The following is a 17,294-nucleotide window of genomic DNA, read 5'->3' as shown; positions in this document are numbered from 1 at the left end:
TGTACAGTTTCCAGACCCCACCACGCCTCTGCATCTCCTGTTCCAGTTACCCCAGCACGGTGGGTGTTGACAATAAGCAATGCGCCAAGACTGATGTCATGTGGTCACGTTTCAATAAACAGTGCCCCAAGACTGATGTCACGTGGTCATGTTCCTTTTCTCAGGACTTAGCGATGCAGAGAGCCAGGGCTGGGCCTCCCTTTCCACAGAGGGCATTAGCTGTGCTTCCTCCTGTGGGGGACAATGTTTGAGCGCCCCTAAGCTTGTAATGCTAAGCCCCAGACAAGGGGCAAGGGAAGGGAAAACAAACCTGATCCTGTCCCGGGTTTAGGTTGTGTAACCCCATTGTTCGGTGTCGGCCTTTAAAGGCCAACGCTAAATGTTAAGGATTAATTTTGAATAACGACATCTTAAAGAAACGGTGAACAAGGCAGATGTTTATTTTCCCGATCATAACACTTGAAATACTGCAGGGACTCCAGGCGAGGGGCTCAAGCCTGTCCTCTCAGCATTTGAGAAGTAGAGAGGCAGGAGGAGCCGAGTTCAAGGTCAAGGACATCGTTGGCGGTGTGGTTATTTCCCGGACAGGAAAGCTAGAGACCTTGTCTCAAACCAGAATAAAGGAGAATAAAAATAAACTATCACAGGAAGATAACGGTCTAGTGCAGCCCCCACCCCCATTTCCCAGTTATTTTAGTATCTGATCACGAAGACTACACATGAAGTCCAAATGATTCCCTAAAGTGGCCCCTCAGTTAAGTGGCTGAGTCCTGCTGAATACTGCACCTTACACGGCCTCACACTTGAGACAGCCGAGAAGGGCTGCGGCCGTGGGCACCTGGCCTGGGCTGGCCGTCAGTCGAGAGAGAACTTCTTCAGCTTTCACCTGCACCAGGAAGCAGGCAGGCCTACTCCTCAGCTGCCCCTTCCAGGACGTGCTTAAAGGAGAAGGGGGAGAACTTGAAGCCGGCCCCCTCGTAGAACTTGTTCTGGAATTCCACCCTGTGGTGACGGGGAAGGGCAAGAAAAGCAGATTGAAATGTCAGCTAGAGGCTGGCAGGCAGGAGCCAGGCACGGAACACCATGGGAACCAGGCGACCTTTGAGCCTCCTCCTTACCACGCCTTCTTCCTCCCACCTCTCTCCCTCAGACTTCACACCTCCCCCACATCATGAACTTCCACAGCCTCCGTCCAAGCAAAGATGCCTCCCCTCAGTGCGCTATTTGATTATCACAAGACATGCGGTGTTAGCTCTCTATGCGGTTCCACATGGCTTCCCACTCCACCCTGACTCCAGTTGCATGGCCCGTGCTAGCACAGAATGAACAGAAGCTTGGCTTGTATCTTCTCTCCCTCTCCCCCTCTCTCTTCCTCTCTCTCTCTCTCTCTCTCTCTCTCTCTCTCTCTCTCTCTCTCTCTCTCTCTCATCTATTCTATCCGACTGCAGTTTCCCTCCTTCCTCTCCTCCCAGCTCCTCCCCCTACTCCAACCCCTACATACTCCTACTCCCCTTTCCCGTCAGAAAAGGGCAGGCCTCCCACGGATACAACCAATCTGGCATACCAAGTTGCAAAAAGGCTTTTGATCTGTATTTTTTAAAGTCACTTCATGACCAACATCACCCACGTTCATTTCTGTGTTGTGGGGTACAGAGGTGTTGTGCTTCATGCAGTAGGGGAAATGTCAGCCTGGTGACAGGAGAGGCTTTAATTCTCTCTGCTCAACATATAAACATAAAAATATTTTTTTTTTAGGGCTAGAGAGGTGGCTTGGCGTTTTTTAAAGCCAAGAAAAGCACTGGCTTCTCTTCCAGAGGAAGATTTGATTCCCAGCACGCACGCAGCAGCTCGCAAGGGTATATAGCTCCAGTTCCAGGGTGTTTGATGCCCTCTTCTGGCCTCCATGGGCACTGCATGCATAAGGTATTTAGACGTACATACACTGGCAAAACACCCATATGCACAAAATAAAAAAAAATAAAATAAAAAGTTTCCTAATAATAGCAGCCCGGGTATGTACTGGGGATGGTCAGGGTGGCTTTCAGACAATGCCACCCTCAACCTGACATCACCAGGAGTGTCTGGGTCCCTCTGTGGATGCTAAGGGCTTCCTGGTCACTCTCCTTTCTCCTCTGGAGAGTTCAGTGGCTTGTTTCTACTGCTGTAACTCGTACCCTCAACAACCACATTGGCCAAGCACCCCTACTTCATTAATAAGCCTGTTTCAGATCTGCCACCTGACTTACTCTAAAGCCAGCTGTAGTAGCAAGAGAGAAAATAGACACTGTGAGCTAATGAGAGCTACATTACATCTGCATACCTGAGGGTATACGTTACATCGTGCATTCTATATAAATGGATAACTAAGGTTCCCAAAATGGAGTTAAATTGTGACTCCGGCCAGCCAGCCCTTCCCCAGCTCAGTCCCCAGCTCCCTGGGACAAGGACGCTTACCAATGCAGCCGGAGGGCGTGCAGAAAGGCTGAGAGGCCCTCCATAACGAGGAGGATGGCAACTGTGAGGATGGCGAAGACAGCAAAAATGATGAAGACACCAACGAGCCCTCCCCAGCCTCGGAGGCGAAGGCCGATACTCATCACCATGGTCCACAGTACCTCGGACAGCTCTGCAAGAGCGAGGGGGACATCCTCAGCCTCTGCTGTGTCACATACACATCTGCTCAATGCACACCACTCTCAGCCTGTCACCTCAGATGCAAAGGTGCTCTGAGGGTCATACAGGAGCTTGCCCACCACAGCTTTGATCACTGTGGTGGGGCTTCCAGCAAGAAGAACCAGGCATTGATCACCAACTAGAGCTATCGGCAGCAAAAGGAACAAATTTGAACAACACAAAATATGCACAAAATGCTAAACCTATGGGCTGGAGAGATGGCTCAGTGGTTGAGCACTGACTGCTTTTCCAGAGGTCCTGAGTTCAGTTCCCAGCAACCACATGGTGGCTCACGACCATCTGTAATGAGATCTGATGCCCTCTTCTGGTGTGTCTGAAGACAGCTACACTGTACTCATATCCATGAAATAAATGATATTTTAAAAAGTGCTAAATCTAAAAGAATGCATGAGGCATGGTTTGTCTGTAGCCCTTCCCGGGCTCAGGTGTTGAGATCTGAGCTTTCACTGTCACAGTATTTGGAGGCAGGGTCTTGGAGGGGAGGTGATCAGAAACTTGAGAGGGGTCCCTTTGCCATGGGATTAGGGAAATTAAGAACCTGTTCACTCTGGTATCTCAGCTCTCACTCTCCCATACTTCTGTGTGAGGACGTTAGAAAGCGAGCTCCCACCCCAGCAGCCCACCCACACTGGCACTCTCATCTCAAACTTCCAGCCTCCAGAACTGTAAGAAAATCAGTTTCTGGCTGAAGCCACGGAGTCTGATGTGGCATTTTGTCACACGGGGGCCACTTGAAGAGTCTATTCACCCGAATTCAGAAGCATGGGAAACTGTGGTAGGTTGCTTAAGGTCCGGAAAGACACTAAGGAAAAACATTAACTGATGCAGGGACGGCACGTCTGCTTATGGATAGAGTAAGCCTGTTCTCCGGGTAGTAAGGTTGCCAACTCCCCCACCCCACCACCCCACCCTACCCTCGTCCCCTGCCCCACACGTTCCCGGGTAATACACTCACCTGCGTGAGCCAAGCTGAGAGCCCACAGCCGAAGATATGAGGCTGTATTGGAGATGCAGCCCAGGCAGTACTCAATGGTGTGGATGGCTTGGTGGACAAAGATGTCTCCAAAGTTGAACTGTAACAGAGCACTTTCTACCTTATTTAAGTTCTTTCTCACCCTTATCTCTTCCTTTTATAGTGGGAACATTAAAATCCAATTTTCCTTTTTATTACAGTGATCTACATATTTACGGTGTGGGGTATATTGTAATAGATCCTCATCATGTCGGGGAAATTGCAGGGCTCTGAACTCCTGTCTTCCAGTTAGTTACAAACTATATCATAGATTGCCATCAGCCAGAGTTACCATGGGCCAGGAGAGAAAGGGGCCAGGAAGAAGAGGGTCATGGGAAGGGAATGGGAAGACACCCAAAGTCAAGAATTCTAACACTTGCTTACAACCTTTTTTCCTTCTCAAACCTGCAATTTTCTAGAAATCTCACCAAAAAATAAAATCCATCTTCAGGAAAGGGCATGCCCTAAACCCCTTGTACATCCCCGGGGGCTTATTGGTTATAATATCCCTCAGCATACCTCTGGAGCCAGCCTGCAATCTCATCAGAAAGAGAGAAAAAAGAAGAGTGCTGATAACCCTTTGGATTGTAACCTGTGAGCTACCAAGGTGATATGTATGGCTAACATTAAAAGACAGCTATAAATCCGGACTCTCCCTTGAGGAGTGCGCGCTCACACTTGGGGATGTCTTATTCTTTTCCCACGTATCTGCTTCTCTTAGCCCCTGTGCTTAAAAATCCACGTTTTAAAAAAATCCTTAAAAAAAACTATTTCTCCTTTAAGAAGTCCATCGAAGGTCTTGAGTGTGCTTTAATTTTCCCCGGAGCCCTTTTTTGTTTTGTTTCGTTTTGTTTTGTTTTAATAAACTCTATGCTCCATACTGGCTCATTCTGAAATTCTTTTCTGTGTCAAGTTAAGGACAGGTCTCCTCAGGCTGCTGTGGACAACAGGGTGCAGTCATAGCTCATCTCCATTCTCACTGCCCCTGACTGGCAGCCCCGTGGCTGTGGAGCACTAGACTTTAGCCTTGCTCCCTGGGCCTTGGTACCCATGTGCATTCTTTCACAGGAAAGGGGGATACATGATACCCAGATGATTGGGGCATGGGTGTTAAGAAACTTTTTGCCTAACTTGCGGAGGTGCACATTAATTTACTTGAGGAAACGGCCGGAGTACGTGGCACCATTTCCCAGCAACAACAGAAAGGTTCTGTAAGAGCTGGGCTGAGAAGGGGAGGTGAAGTCACACTGCAGCAGGACGCATGCGCAGGACGGGAAAGGGAAATGTGTTCTCAGAGAGGAAACTGAACCTGAAAGGAAAATCTAGGTGTTTTGCGCTATTGTTGAGTCCAGTGTCAAAGGGAAGTTGGAAACCAGGGCCTGTTAGCTGACAGCAGACAGAACTCAGGTAGTGATGTTTCAGGAAAGGTGAGATGGGGGGGGGGGGGAAAGTGAAAGAAGTCAGAAGTCAGTGGTGAGCAGAAATGTCTAAGCAGAAAGAGGTGAAACGTGGCGAAAGATTAGTCTACAGGCACAATGGATCAGACAGCTCCCGCGGGGATCAGTCCAGCCAGATAGGAAGGAGGAGAGTGGTTGGAAGACCCCGTAGCTGTCACTATTCCCTATTCTCTGCTAACTTGGGAGCAACAGCCCCTGGAGCAGCTCACAGCCTAGTGAGGAGAGCATGCAGAAAGGCAGCGGCCACACCATAGCATGGTGACTGTTCTGGCTGGGTATTTCGGGATTATGGGAAGGTCTCCTACCCAGTTGGGGTCAGGGATCATACAGGCCTCGAAGTGCTTGAGCCTAAGTAGCTACCAAGGACGGCATTGACAACACTGAATTGGGAGGAAGTAGCAGCTGAACTTGCAGGTGCTGAGTTTGGGGGTTGAGGGTGGGGAACAAGCTCCAAGAGAAGAAGCATACAGCAGGGAATTCTAGATATACACTAGGGCTTAGAAAAGCCAGATACATTATATTGGAAAAAGGGGTTAGGAGCCCCAGCAACCCACTGCTTACTTCAATACTTCAAGTTAGACCCAAGCTGTGTGGCACCATAGATGGTACCAGTGCTGGGCTCACTCAACGCTGCTGATGCTTGGGGTTGGGTTCTCAGCTTAAGGGACCCCCTAGGCTGCTGGGCGGATAGGTCGGTTGGTACTTACATGCTCTTAAAGACAACAGCAGTAAGTGGCCAAAAGAGTAAAGCATTTTCAAATTCGATGTTAGCTTCCTATTCTGATCTACTTAGATCTCTCCCTCCCCTGGGCTTTCTGAAACCTCCTGACCAAGGAGCCACAGGCTGAGACCAGCAGAAGCCTCTAGACCCTCCAGCCTGTGCCTGAATTCATTCAGGCAGGATGGCGTCTGCACCCTTGTGGCTGTAAGGATCCCATCCCAATTCTAAACTCTGTGCAAACTGAGAGGCTGGCCTTTTGTACTCCAGACTCAGATACCTCCTCCTCGTGTCCTTCCTTCGTCCCATGGGCACCTGCAGTCTTCTTAGCAGAGGGGCCCTCCATGGCATCCTCATGGATCGTGAAGGACTGCAGCTGTTGACAAGCAAGGAGAGGAAGACATTTTTCAGCTTGACCTCCGAGTTATTAAAGGTATTAACAAAACAGTGACCTCATTCAGTGTCAGCCAGGTACCTCTTACCTATCATGCTGTGGTTATTTGGCCTTTTGCTATGTTATTCTCCTTCTCCAGACCCCACATGAGTGAGAGTTGAGGTTAATATCCACCTTACATTTTAGAAAAGTAGAATTTAATGCCCACAGCCATTGAAGACATCTGAAATCTCAATGCGGTTGGCTGTATCTTCTGCACTAACAGAAGAAGTCAGGGAGTCATCCATGCTCCCCAGGAGAGGGTAATCTCCCCAAATACTATTTACTTTACATTACTGTGTACCCTGGGTACCACCAAGAGGCCCAAGGCAGGTTAGACAAAAGAAAAAAGAAAAAAAAAAAACACTGAAGTTGATATTTGGCAGTAGCAGGAAGTTATTCATAAATTAAAACTGATCTATTTGAATGTGCCTACTAGAGGGTTTCCTAGGATATAGGCTGCAGCATGGAGTGAAATCAAAAACCTTAGAAAATTAATTAAGAGTAATTTATAATATTCATTTTAAAAGTAGAATTACCTGGGGGCTATGGGGGTGTATGTCTGTGATCCTAGCACTAGGGAAGTGGAGGCAAGAGGATTGCTTCAGGTTGAGGCTAGCCTGGGCTACATAGTGAATACCAGACCAGCCAAGGTTATATAGTGAGACTCTGCCTTTAAAAAACAACAGTCTAAGGGTTGGGGATTTAGCTCAGTGGCAGAGCGCTTGCCTAGCAAGCACAAGGCCCTGGGTTCGGTCCCCAGTTCCGAAAAAAAAAAAAAAGTGTAGATGCTTATTAATCTTCGGTGACAATTGGATAGGACAGACACCTATCCTCTGAGCAGAGTCTAAAGGACTCAAGACTCACTGTGTTTGGGAAATAAACGGCCATTGTGCTGGAAGTAAAGGGTCTTGGTGGGACTCTACTGAAGGACACACTCGTGAGGCCTCCCCAGGCCTTGCAGGGAAGCCCACCACGCTATCCTCACCCAAGACTTTATTTCTAGGAATGTGTGCTATGATCCACAGTGGGCAAACTAAAAGCCAGCACTTACCTGAGATTTCTGGTGCTTGGCTCTAAGGATAAATGGCTTAATCAAAAGCATCCACGGCACAGACACCAACGCTATAATGACAAAGAAAGTCTGGACTTCTTGCTGTAAGATCAAAATGATGACCCGTCACTAAGAGGACCACAAAGTACCCTTCCCACACACAGTGGGATTTCCTGTCCTCCAGTGGGGAAGACAGGCACTTCAGCAGCCCTCTGCACCATCTAAAGCATCCCCACACATCACCCTCACATCTGCTGCCTTCCTAGTGTAGACAGAACTGCTATTCTCCCAAGCTCTGAGCCCACGGAAGGATGGGAATCATTTCTGTGTTGCGCACTCTCTATGTGGCCCTTGTGATATTCTCATACAGAGCCAGTCTTTAAAACAAGTCCTCTAGGGACACACTCTGAAGACAGCTCTGTTTCCCTCCCCACTAACTCTGCCCCATGACATAGTTTCCCTGGTTGCAGAAGGAGACTGGCAGGTCACATGGCTCCAACCTTCTCTCTGCTGAAGGCCTTGGTCATCTTACACTCAATCAATAATTACATATTTCTTCCAGTGTGAGGTAATTATTTGAGCTCTCTCATCCTCTTTTCCTCCCCACTCCCTTCAAAAAGAAACCAAGAGTTCCCCCACTCCCTCTACACAAAGCTTTCTGTTTCATGTCTCCTCATAGGTTGGGATATCTGCCAAGCACTCAGAGCCCAGTTTCTCATGGCTCTCCCTTTGACCACTGCTGAGACCCAAGAGGAAACTCCAGCTTCAGATTTCCTTTCAGGCCCCTCCCCCACTTTGCCCCCCCCCCCGCATTCCTCATCCACATTTCCCGGTTCTGAGGATGGATTCAGCTGCTATTGTGGAAAGAAGGGAAGGTGTCTTGACAGGGACAGAAAACAGCTCCAGGGCTAAGGAAATGCCGCAGGTGAACCTTCCAAGTTTCCTCAGCTGTTCTCGCCAGCTCAAGGTTCCTGTCAGGTGACGGATTATGGGAGCGGTGGCAACACATTCTACCCAGTAGGAACATTTTACCCGTATCTGCTCAGTCTCCTACCCTCCAATTTACATGCTCAAAAGAGGGCGGAGCTACGCATCCTCACCCTGTTCTTACCCAATGAAGCCCCTGCCCGTAAAGCTACCTCTCTGCTGTTTGTCCGTTTTTTCAACCAGACCTCCGGTGCCTAGACTTGGCAAGGGGCGGGCGTTAGGCAAAGACCGAGCAAAGCGAAGTGGAGACGGCAGTGACTGCCGTTTGTTCTACCTCACGACCCCATACGGAGGATATGGAAATCTCAAACTGTATCAACATAATTAATCTTTCTAGGTGGCCTTGGGGAAGGCAAGCAAGGCCCTGTAATGTTTTTAAATGGAACACGAAGTTGGGAAGCCACAGGCTGCAATGCCTGGTGTCTCTTCCAAACTAAGTGAACCCCTGGCCTCTCTACAGATAGTTAACACTGGAAACACTTGGTTACTCTAAGGCCAAATCTTACAAGAAAGGATTTGTTACATGGTTACTCTAAGGCCAGTATCGACAAGAAAAGGTTTGCTTGGGAAATCCAAAGAAACGTTCACTCTGGTGCCAGCATGGGATAAATGAACCTTTAAGACACACTCCCTTTGTGCCAGCATTCTGGGGCCGGCTAAGGTTGCCTTATGTGTTGAACAAGTCAGACACAAAAGGGCCCTCTGAGGTAGGTCTCTTTTCTGATTATCTAAAACCATCTCTTACAAAAGCCTTGTCAGGAGGCAGGTTTTCTTCTTGCTTGACGCCTCTGAACGGAAGGGAACACAGCAAGGGCCAGGGAAAAGGCTCAAAGTCAGCTAGGAGTTAATGTTTGCAGGCCCTGGCTTCCACGGAAGAGCCACCTGTGTGAGCCTAGCCACAGAACTTGGGCCAGGAGTCAGGGTCCATTCATCAAAAGCTGCCCTCTACCTGCATTAGCCGGCTCATCTCTGGGTGAGACCAGAGTAACAGAATGATTCACTGGGTTCTTTTTACATCCAGTCCCAAGGGAGCACATCTATTATTTCAAGATAAAATACACTTTATGGGGAGAAGAAGCATGCTGGAACATACGGGGAGCAGGAAGGGAGGACAAATGAAAATAAAGTATGACAACCCGGATGTGTGGTGGTTACGTGAGGAAACCCGTGATTTGTATGTCCGCCTAAACACCACTAAGACACCTAACAAATTAGCATTTGAACCCACTGAAAATAGGTTACACTCAACTGCCCATCTCTGCAAGTTCCGCATCTGCATGTCCAGCCAATCAAAAATATTAACAAGACAGAACTCTTTAAACACATACCAGACTTTTTTCAAGTCATTATTTCCCCCTAGAAAATGGCATCCCAGCGATTTACATTGCATTCACATTGCGCTGGATGCCAGAGTGATCCAGAGAATGTAGGGGGAAAGCTCAGCATGGTGGCACACACTTTAGTCCCAGCACTTGGGAGGCAGAGGAAGGTGGATCTTTCTGAGTTTGAGGCCAGCCTGGTCTACAAAGTGAGTTCCAGATCAGCCAGGGTTGTTATACAGAGAAAGCCCATCTCCGAGGGTAAGTGGCAGAACCCTGCTCCCCGTATGGGAGATTACACAGACTCTACACAAATACTGTACCACTTTACACAGGAGATTTGAGCATCTGTGGATCTGAGGGTCTACAGGGGTTTTCTGAGTCCTAGAACAATCCCCTGTAGGTCCCCAGGGGCGGCTGTTAAGCTGACAAAAAGGTTAAAGGAAACAGGAAAGACAGGGTGAGAGTAAAATCTAACTGTTGGAGCATACATCCATGGAAGAACAGAAAATGGGGGTGACCTCCTGCTGTCTTTCGGAATCATGGGATAGCAGGAGCCTAGCCCACAGTTTTCCAGAAAGCCACCATCCGTGGAGACAGAGGAACTTCACTTTGGGTTTTATTTTCATTTTCTTTTGTGTGAACCTTAGCTAAAGTTTGCTTCTTTTAACAAAATATTTTATTTGCTTGTTTATATGTAGACAGTGTTCCACTGTGTAGCCGTAGTTGTTGTGGAACACGCTCTACATATGCTCTCTATATATAAGACCTCAAACTTAGAGATCTGTCTGCCTGGGTTTCTCAAGCAAGATCTTTTAAGCCTCTCTCTCTCTCTCTCTCTCTCTCTCTCTCTCTCTCTCTCTCTCTCTCTCTCTCTCTTACTTATACATTTATTTTGCAAGCGTGTGGAGATCAGAGGACAACTTGAGGGAGTTGGTTTGCTCCTTTCACCATACAGGTCCCGGGAACTGAACGTGGTCACCAGGACGGCAGCGGGCACTTAACCAGCTGTTGAGCTATCCTGCCAGTCTAAGATTTTTAAATCTTCAAGGTTTAAAACTTAAACTGGAGCATTTCACAATTTAAGCCAATCCATCAGAAGGATTCTTTTTTTCCTCTTTTCCTAGCCAGTTTCCAACTCCTCAACAGTCATGTCCCTTGTGTATTACCCCAGCAGGAGGACTGGCAGCCACAAAACTCTGCCTGTCCCCATATTTAATGAGAACACAAAGTTCTTCCCAGAGTGTCAAAATGGCTCAGTCTTGCAAAGAACGACTCTCTGCAGTACTCAGACCGTGAGAGACATTTTACAGAATCGAGTGGGTCTGAGGAGGTATTTCCAAAGCAGAGCTACCTGATGGCCGTACAGGGGTGCGTTGGACGAGTCATCGTAGTCAAACAGAAACATGCCGATGAAGTGGATGAGGATGCTGGGTGCCTTCTGGGATGTGTGGGCATCATACCGACACCACTTGAAAATGATCATGAAAACCAGGTATCCAAACAGACTCAGCATAAAAATCATCTCGGGGATGAACTGCAGAATGATGTTGAGGGTTCGTCTGAAGTAGCTGGGGGTGGAAAACACAGGTAAGACAAGATGGAGCATTAACAGAACGTTGGCGCTTAAGAGCGCCCCCTAGAGCACACGGTGCTCATTTCCTTCTTGAGTACCTGCCAGCACACAGCTGTACTCCCCTGGCAAACACAAACGTGCATGGAAAGAAAAGGAGAGAGAAAAAAAGCAACATGGGGCGGGGGGGGTGCTTTGGCACAGATTTGGGGAACCTAGGTCTAGAAGGGTACCATCCAGTGATCTGGCCACAGCTTCTCATGAAGAATTTCACTCCCAAGTCCTATTTGAAGGTGAAATGAAGCAATAACAAGACAGTTGGAAGCTTTCTCCTGAGCGTGTGCTGAGACAGGGTCTCCCAGTCTACAGCCCGTGGGCTAGACGGAGCCTGGAAACTAAGACTGATTCTGAGGCTGGAGGGGTGGCTTAGTGATCAAGACTACTTACTGCTCTTCCAGAGAGGACCCAAGTTGGATTCCCAGCAGTCACATCAGGTGGATTAACTTCAGTGCCATGGCTTCATTTTCTGGCACCCTCCCCCCACCCACACACACACACACACACACACACACACACACACACACACACACACGCACATCTCTCTCTCTGTTTCTCTCTCTCTGTCTCTCTCTGTCTCTGTCTCTGTCTCTCTCTCTCTCTCTCTCTCTCTCACACACACACACACACACACACACACACAACTTAGTGGTTCTCACTTTTTCATGATTGGATTGAAAAGAAACACTAACAGCTGGGTCTGAATCATGTTCCAGCACCCCCTGGGCCACACAGTGAGTCACATGGCAGCCTCCACAACTTAGCGAGAGCTTGTCTCAGGACTAAAGGACCGAAAAAATAAAACCAGGCATCATGATTTATGTCTATCATCCCAGAACGTGGGAAGTAGAAGCTGGAGGACCTGGGAATCCGGGCCATCCTTCGATATATACCAAGTTCAAGACCAGCCTGCACTCCGTGAGACCCCACCTTTAAAGCAGGAGGGCCGTGACTGTTCTATAGCTCAGGAGCAGAACCGTTGCCTAGTGTGGTGGTTTGAATGAACATGGCTCCCATGGGTTCATGCATTTGCCTACTTAGTCTCCAGTTGGTGGACTGTTTGAGAAGGATTAGAAGGTGTGGCCTTGTTGAAATAGGTGTGGCCTTGTTGGAGAAGGTGTGGTATTAGGTCTCCTGTCTATCTCTCTGTCTGTGTCTCTCTGTGTCTCTCTGTGTCTCTGTCTCTTTCTGTCTCTCTCTGTGTCTATGTGTCTGAGTGTGTATGTGCATCTGTGTGTCTGTGTGTGTCTGTGTGTCTGTGTGTCTGTGTGTGTCTGCGTGTGGGGTGTCTGTCTGTGTGTGTCTGTGTCTCTATGTATGTCTCTGTGTGCCCGTGTATGTCTGTGTGTGTCTCTGTGTGTGTCTATGTGTGTGTGTGTGTGTCTCTGTGTGTATGTCTATGTGTCTGTATGTGTGTCTGTGTGTGTGTGTGTGTCTGTGTGTGTCTCTGTGTGTGTGTGTGTGTGTGTGTGTGTGTGTGTGTGTGTGTGTGTCTGTGTGTGTGTGTGTCTGTGTGTGTCTGTGTGTGTGTGTATGTGTTGTGTGTGTGTGTGTGTGTGTGTGTGTGTGTGTGTGTGTGTGTATTGTTTGTATGGGTGTTTGTGTTTGTTTGTGGATGTCTTTGTGTGTGTGTGTTTGTGGGGGGTTGTGGGTATGTGTGTGTGTGTGTCTATGTGTTGTGTGTGTCTGTGTGTGTGTGTGTGTGTGTGTGTCTGTGTGTGTCTGTGTGCATGCGTGCGTGCGTGCGTGCGTGAGGATGTAGAGCTCTCAGCTACTACTCCGGCTCCATGCCTACCTGCCAGGTGCCATGCTTCTCATCATGCTGACAATGGACTAACCCTCTGAAACTCTAAGGAAGCCTCAAGTTAAACAGTTTCTGTTACAGAAGTTGCCATGGTCAGTGTCTCATCATAGCGATAGAACAGTGCCCAAGACACCTAGCCTGTGTGAGCCCTGCGTGCAGTTCCTAATACCTCAAGAAAAGAGGAGAGTATTTTATGATCCTGAAATTCTATAAATTCTTTCAAGACACAAGGCCAAGATAGAGTAATAGAAAGGTCGGGACCTTGTGCTGTAAGACACAGCCCAACCAGGCTAAGAGGGGAGGAGCTCTGGAGAGAGAAAAGCCCCTGATGTCTACTAGGAGGCCAATGGACGTCCAGCTGGAAAGCACCTTCCCCACAGATCTTTAGCTTCTCACTCACAGACTTCCCTCGGGGCTCCACATCCTTCATCTTCCAAGTAGAACTACATCCATGGCCTCTCAGTTACACGCACCCTGCAACTGGTGCTCGCCAACAAAATGGGACCAGAAATGGCACCTGTCACCTTGCGTGGAAGCTTTAAAACTCATGAGTAACTCTCTACCTTTTTTCTGCTATGGCACCTGCAGGGCTCCAGGAAGTGGCCACCCATCTTCTGAGTCCCCTTTGTGTGAGGAGGACAGGTGTGGCGCCCTGTGGTCCCTTCTGCAATGAATGCCTCATGGTCTTAAGCCATTGAAGCTGGAATTGTTCTTTTTCCTGTAACCTGACCCATTCTTGTCATGTATCCCTGTTCTCTTCCTTTCTCTCCCCTTCCCTTACCTCCTTGGGTTCTTTTGTTTTGTTTTGTTTTTTTAAAGACAGGATCTCCCATAGCCCAGGCTGGCCTTAAACATGCTATGTAGCTAAACCTTGAATTTCTGGGAACCCAAGTGCTGCATGTGCAATTCCATTTTGTAGTGTTGGAGGCTGAACCTGGCTTTATGCACACCAGGCAGACACTGCATCAGCTGAACCACATCCCCCATTCTATTGTGTTTAGCATGATAAGCTCATACTGTCAGGCACTGAGCCTATGATCACATTCACTAGGAGCTAAACTGACTGATTCAAGCTCTCCCTCATTTCTGTGAGCCAATGCTCCCCTTTCTCCTAGGCAGCAAGTTCGATTTGTCTGATACCTGCAGAGATGAACAGATGAGAGTAAGGGGGAGAGGGAGAGGGAGAGGGAGAGGGAGGAGAGGGAGAGGGAGAGGGAGAGGGAGAGGAGAGAGAGAGAGAGAGAGAGAGAGAGAGAGAGAGAGAGAGAGAGAGAGAGAGAGACTGCCACCAGCTGGGAGAAAGAACATCCAGGATGATTCAGGATTGGGAGCACCTTGGCCAGAATTCATACAATTCCTCCCTGATCCATTGGGTGGAAAATGAGCTCTATAGTTTATCAACCTTGCCTTTCAGGTAGGAGGAACACAAGGTGCTCCCTGGGCCCCTGCTGAACCCCAGGATATTTTTCAGGTGAAAAGCACACATTTACTTTGAGAGACTACATACATGGCAGACACAAAGGTGCTCCTGATTCTGGCCAACCAGCCTATCTCAACTCAGCTCAAGCCAAGACCCACAGGAAGCACCTGCCATACAGAGGCTCACTGGTAGCTCTGTCTCTCTTCCTCATCAGTGCCATTAGATGAGCAAGCAGAGGGCCAATAAAGACGTTCACACAGAGGTAGAAGATGGCTCATCAGTTCTTGTGCCCTTGTAAAGGACCCAAGTTTGGTTCCCAGAACTGTGCTAGGCACTTCACAATCACCAGTGACTCCAGCTTCAGGGGGTCCATGAGCCTGTGCTCACATGCCCATACCCACACCCAAACGCACATACACACGGACACATGATTTAAAATATTTTTTAAAGAAGAAACTCACATGTGATTGAAGACGCTGAGAATAACACCGAAAATCATATGAACGATTCCCAGGATGACTGACATCTTCATCTTATAGGAGTTTAAAAATGTGAGTTTGTTTGAAGCCAGGTTCCAAATCTGGGTAAGAAACATGACAAGAAAGACATGAGGAAGAACTGGGGAGGCCTGTAGGAGTTGGGGCTACAGCCCAGAAAGCACCTACACAGAGCTGCTCTGGGGGCAACATGACATTGGGCTCAGACAGTGACCTGTGAGGCTAAATAAACCATTTCCTCTCCAAGTTGTTTGTGGTCATGGTGTTTATCGAGGCAACGGGAAGTAAACTAAAACACAACCTGAACTCTATCCTTGGAACCCATGTAAAGGAAGAAGAAGAGAACCAACAAAGTCATCTACCTCCTCCTATAGGCCTCCCCTCATAAATCACACACACACACACACACACACACACACACACACACACACACGGTTTACCTGGTGCTGAATGGAAAGATATTCTGAAATGCTATGGAGAGTCTCAAACTTGCCTCAGTCTAACCACCTGCAAAGTGTTGGCTCAAGAATGGATCTCAACGCCTTGAGTTCATGGAATAGTTCATGTGGCAAAGCATTTCCCAGAACCTTCTTAAGTCGTTCCTACAATCAGTTGTCAAATCACTGTGGAGATATGGTTCCTGCCTTTCATTCAGACCTGGCACATATTCCAGCCCTGAACAAGGACATAGAGTAGGCAGGGGCTGGTTGGGGTCTTACTCTGGTTAGCTAATGGTCCCAGCACTGACCTTCTTCCTCGCCACAGAAAGCTCACTAACCCCGTGGTTTGCATTCCCGTCCTTGTTCACACCCTCGACCTCACAAGAAATTCAAGCACATCCTGTGTGTCATCTTAAAAGAAATCCACACAGCCTTCTCGCATCCATCACAAACAACTTCCTAGTCCCAAATGCTTTCCTTCCTAGGGGCTGTATCCACTACTTTTCTGTTGCTACAATAAAACGCCATAAGAGAAGTGTTTATTCTGACTTATGGTTCTGGAGGGATAGGAGTCCATCATGGCAGAAAAGCATGGTGGCATGAAGGTAGAAACAGGACACTGAGAACTCATATCCTGAACCACAACCATGAAGCAGAGAGAAGTTTTTCATCTCAAAACCCACCCCCGTGATATAGTTCCTCCAGCCAGGCTACACCACCTTCACCTCTCCAAACAGCACCACCAACTAAGGACCAAGTATTCAGATGCCTGAGACTATGGGGGACATTCTCATCCAAAGCAGCACAAGCTAGGCACAGCTTTAATACATAGTTGTCTTGCCCATTCCCACTGTGTGTGCACACACTCACATACACATGCCCACACACAAACATGCTGATGGAAGTTACATACATCTTGGGGTCTCTTTGCAATATTCTGAGCAGCTGCCAGACAGCCGTCAAGAGACCAGTCGGATGGAGGGAGAGGAGACTGCAGTGACTAACGCTAGAAGAATCTCTTCTGTTCTTGGCCCAGCTACCTGGCATCTAGGCTATCCCAGACTTACCCTTTGACCCTGGGTAACCCATTTCTGTAACACCAATCACCAAGATGAGGGTAGGATCTTTAACACACTGTAGATCTAGCCGATCAGATACACTACAAATGCTAACAGCATATATGCTACCAGGCATATATCAAGCCCTTTAGATGAACTGATCTCATTTAATTCCAACAAAGACTCCTAGATACAAATATTCCAGTTATAGATGTAAACTTACAGAGAATTTATCATAATTTCAGGAAGAAGCAAGTTTCCAATGTACCTTGGAAGAAAGTCATGTCAGCCACTAGTATGTATCACGTTTATGACTAGATTGACACATCCACTAAAGTAGTCTCAGGGCCCTGGCTGGTGTACCCATTCTACAGGTGACAGAAGAGGCACAGAGATCCATTTACTCAAAATCACAAAGCCAATGAGTGGAGAAACCAAGGCTCAGACACAGGGAGCTGGATTCCGGAGCACAGATTCTTTTTTTTTTTTTTTTTCCCGGAGCTGGGGACGAACCCAGGGCCTTGCGCTTCCCTAGGCAAGCGCTCTACCACTGAGCTAAATCCCCAACCCCGAGCACAGATTCTTAACCACCGTGTCCCCTCTATGGAGAGCGGTTCAGAGACAGAGCACGCGCTCCCATGCACAAGACCCAGGCTCAGTGAACAAGGAAACTGGAAAACACCTTAAAGCTGCTGTGCTACAATGAAGGCCAGGCACTTTATGATCCAGGTCACAGGAAGACGCTTAACACAGTGAATGAATGTGTTGAGG

At 48.1% G+C, this 17,294-nt stretch overlaps 1 protein-coding gene across 2 annotated transcripts in view; it reads right to left on the bottom strand.

Moving 5' to 3' along the window:
* Positions 1–417: 417 nt before the first annotated feature.
* Atp6v0a4 (ATPase H+ transporting V0 subunit a4) overlaps positions 418–17,294 on the bottom strand; it is a 79,481-nt gene continuing 62,604 nt past the window's right edge. The window contains exons 14-20 of one of the 2 annotated variants that reach the window (XM_032906742.1): positions 14,990–15,108; positions 11,029–11,245; positions 7,369–7,470; positions 6,162–6,257; positions 3,650–3,767; positions 2,455–2,626; positions 418–1,002 (exon numbers count right to left, since the gene is read on the bottom strand). In XM_032906742.1, the coding sequence (XP_032762633.1) occupies positions 909–1,002; positions 2,455–2,626; positions 3,650–3,767; positions 6,162–6,257; positions 7,369–7,470; positions 11,029–11,245; positions 14,990–15,108 (918 nt within the window). In that variant the 3' untranslated portion in view covers positions 418–908. The remainder of the gene's footprint in view (positions 1,003–2,454; positions 2,627–3,649; positions 3,768–6,161; positions 6,258–7,368; positions 7,471–11,028; positions 11,246–14,989; positions 15,109–17,294) is intronic. The other variant, XM_032906741.1, reaches the window with a different exon arrangement.

Source organism: Rattus rattus, chromosome 6 (assembly GCF_011064425.1).
Source record: "Rattus rattus isolate New Zealand chromosome 6, Rrattus_CSIRO_v1, whole genome shotgun sequence".
NCBI lineage: Eukaryota > Metazoa > Chordata > Mammalia > Rodentia > Muridae > Rattus > Rattus rattus.
The sequence above is the reverse complement of the archived record's forward strand: the minus strand, read 5'-3'. Positions and strand labels throughout refer to the sequence as shown.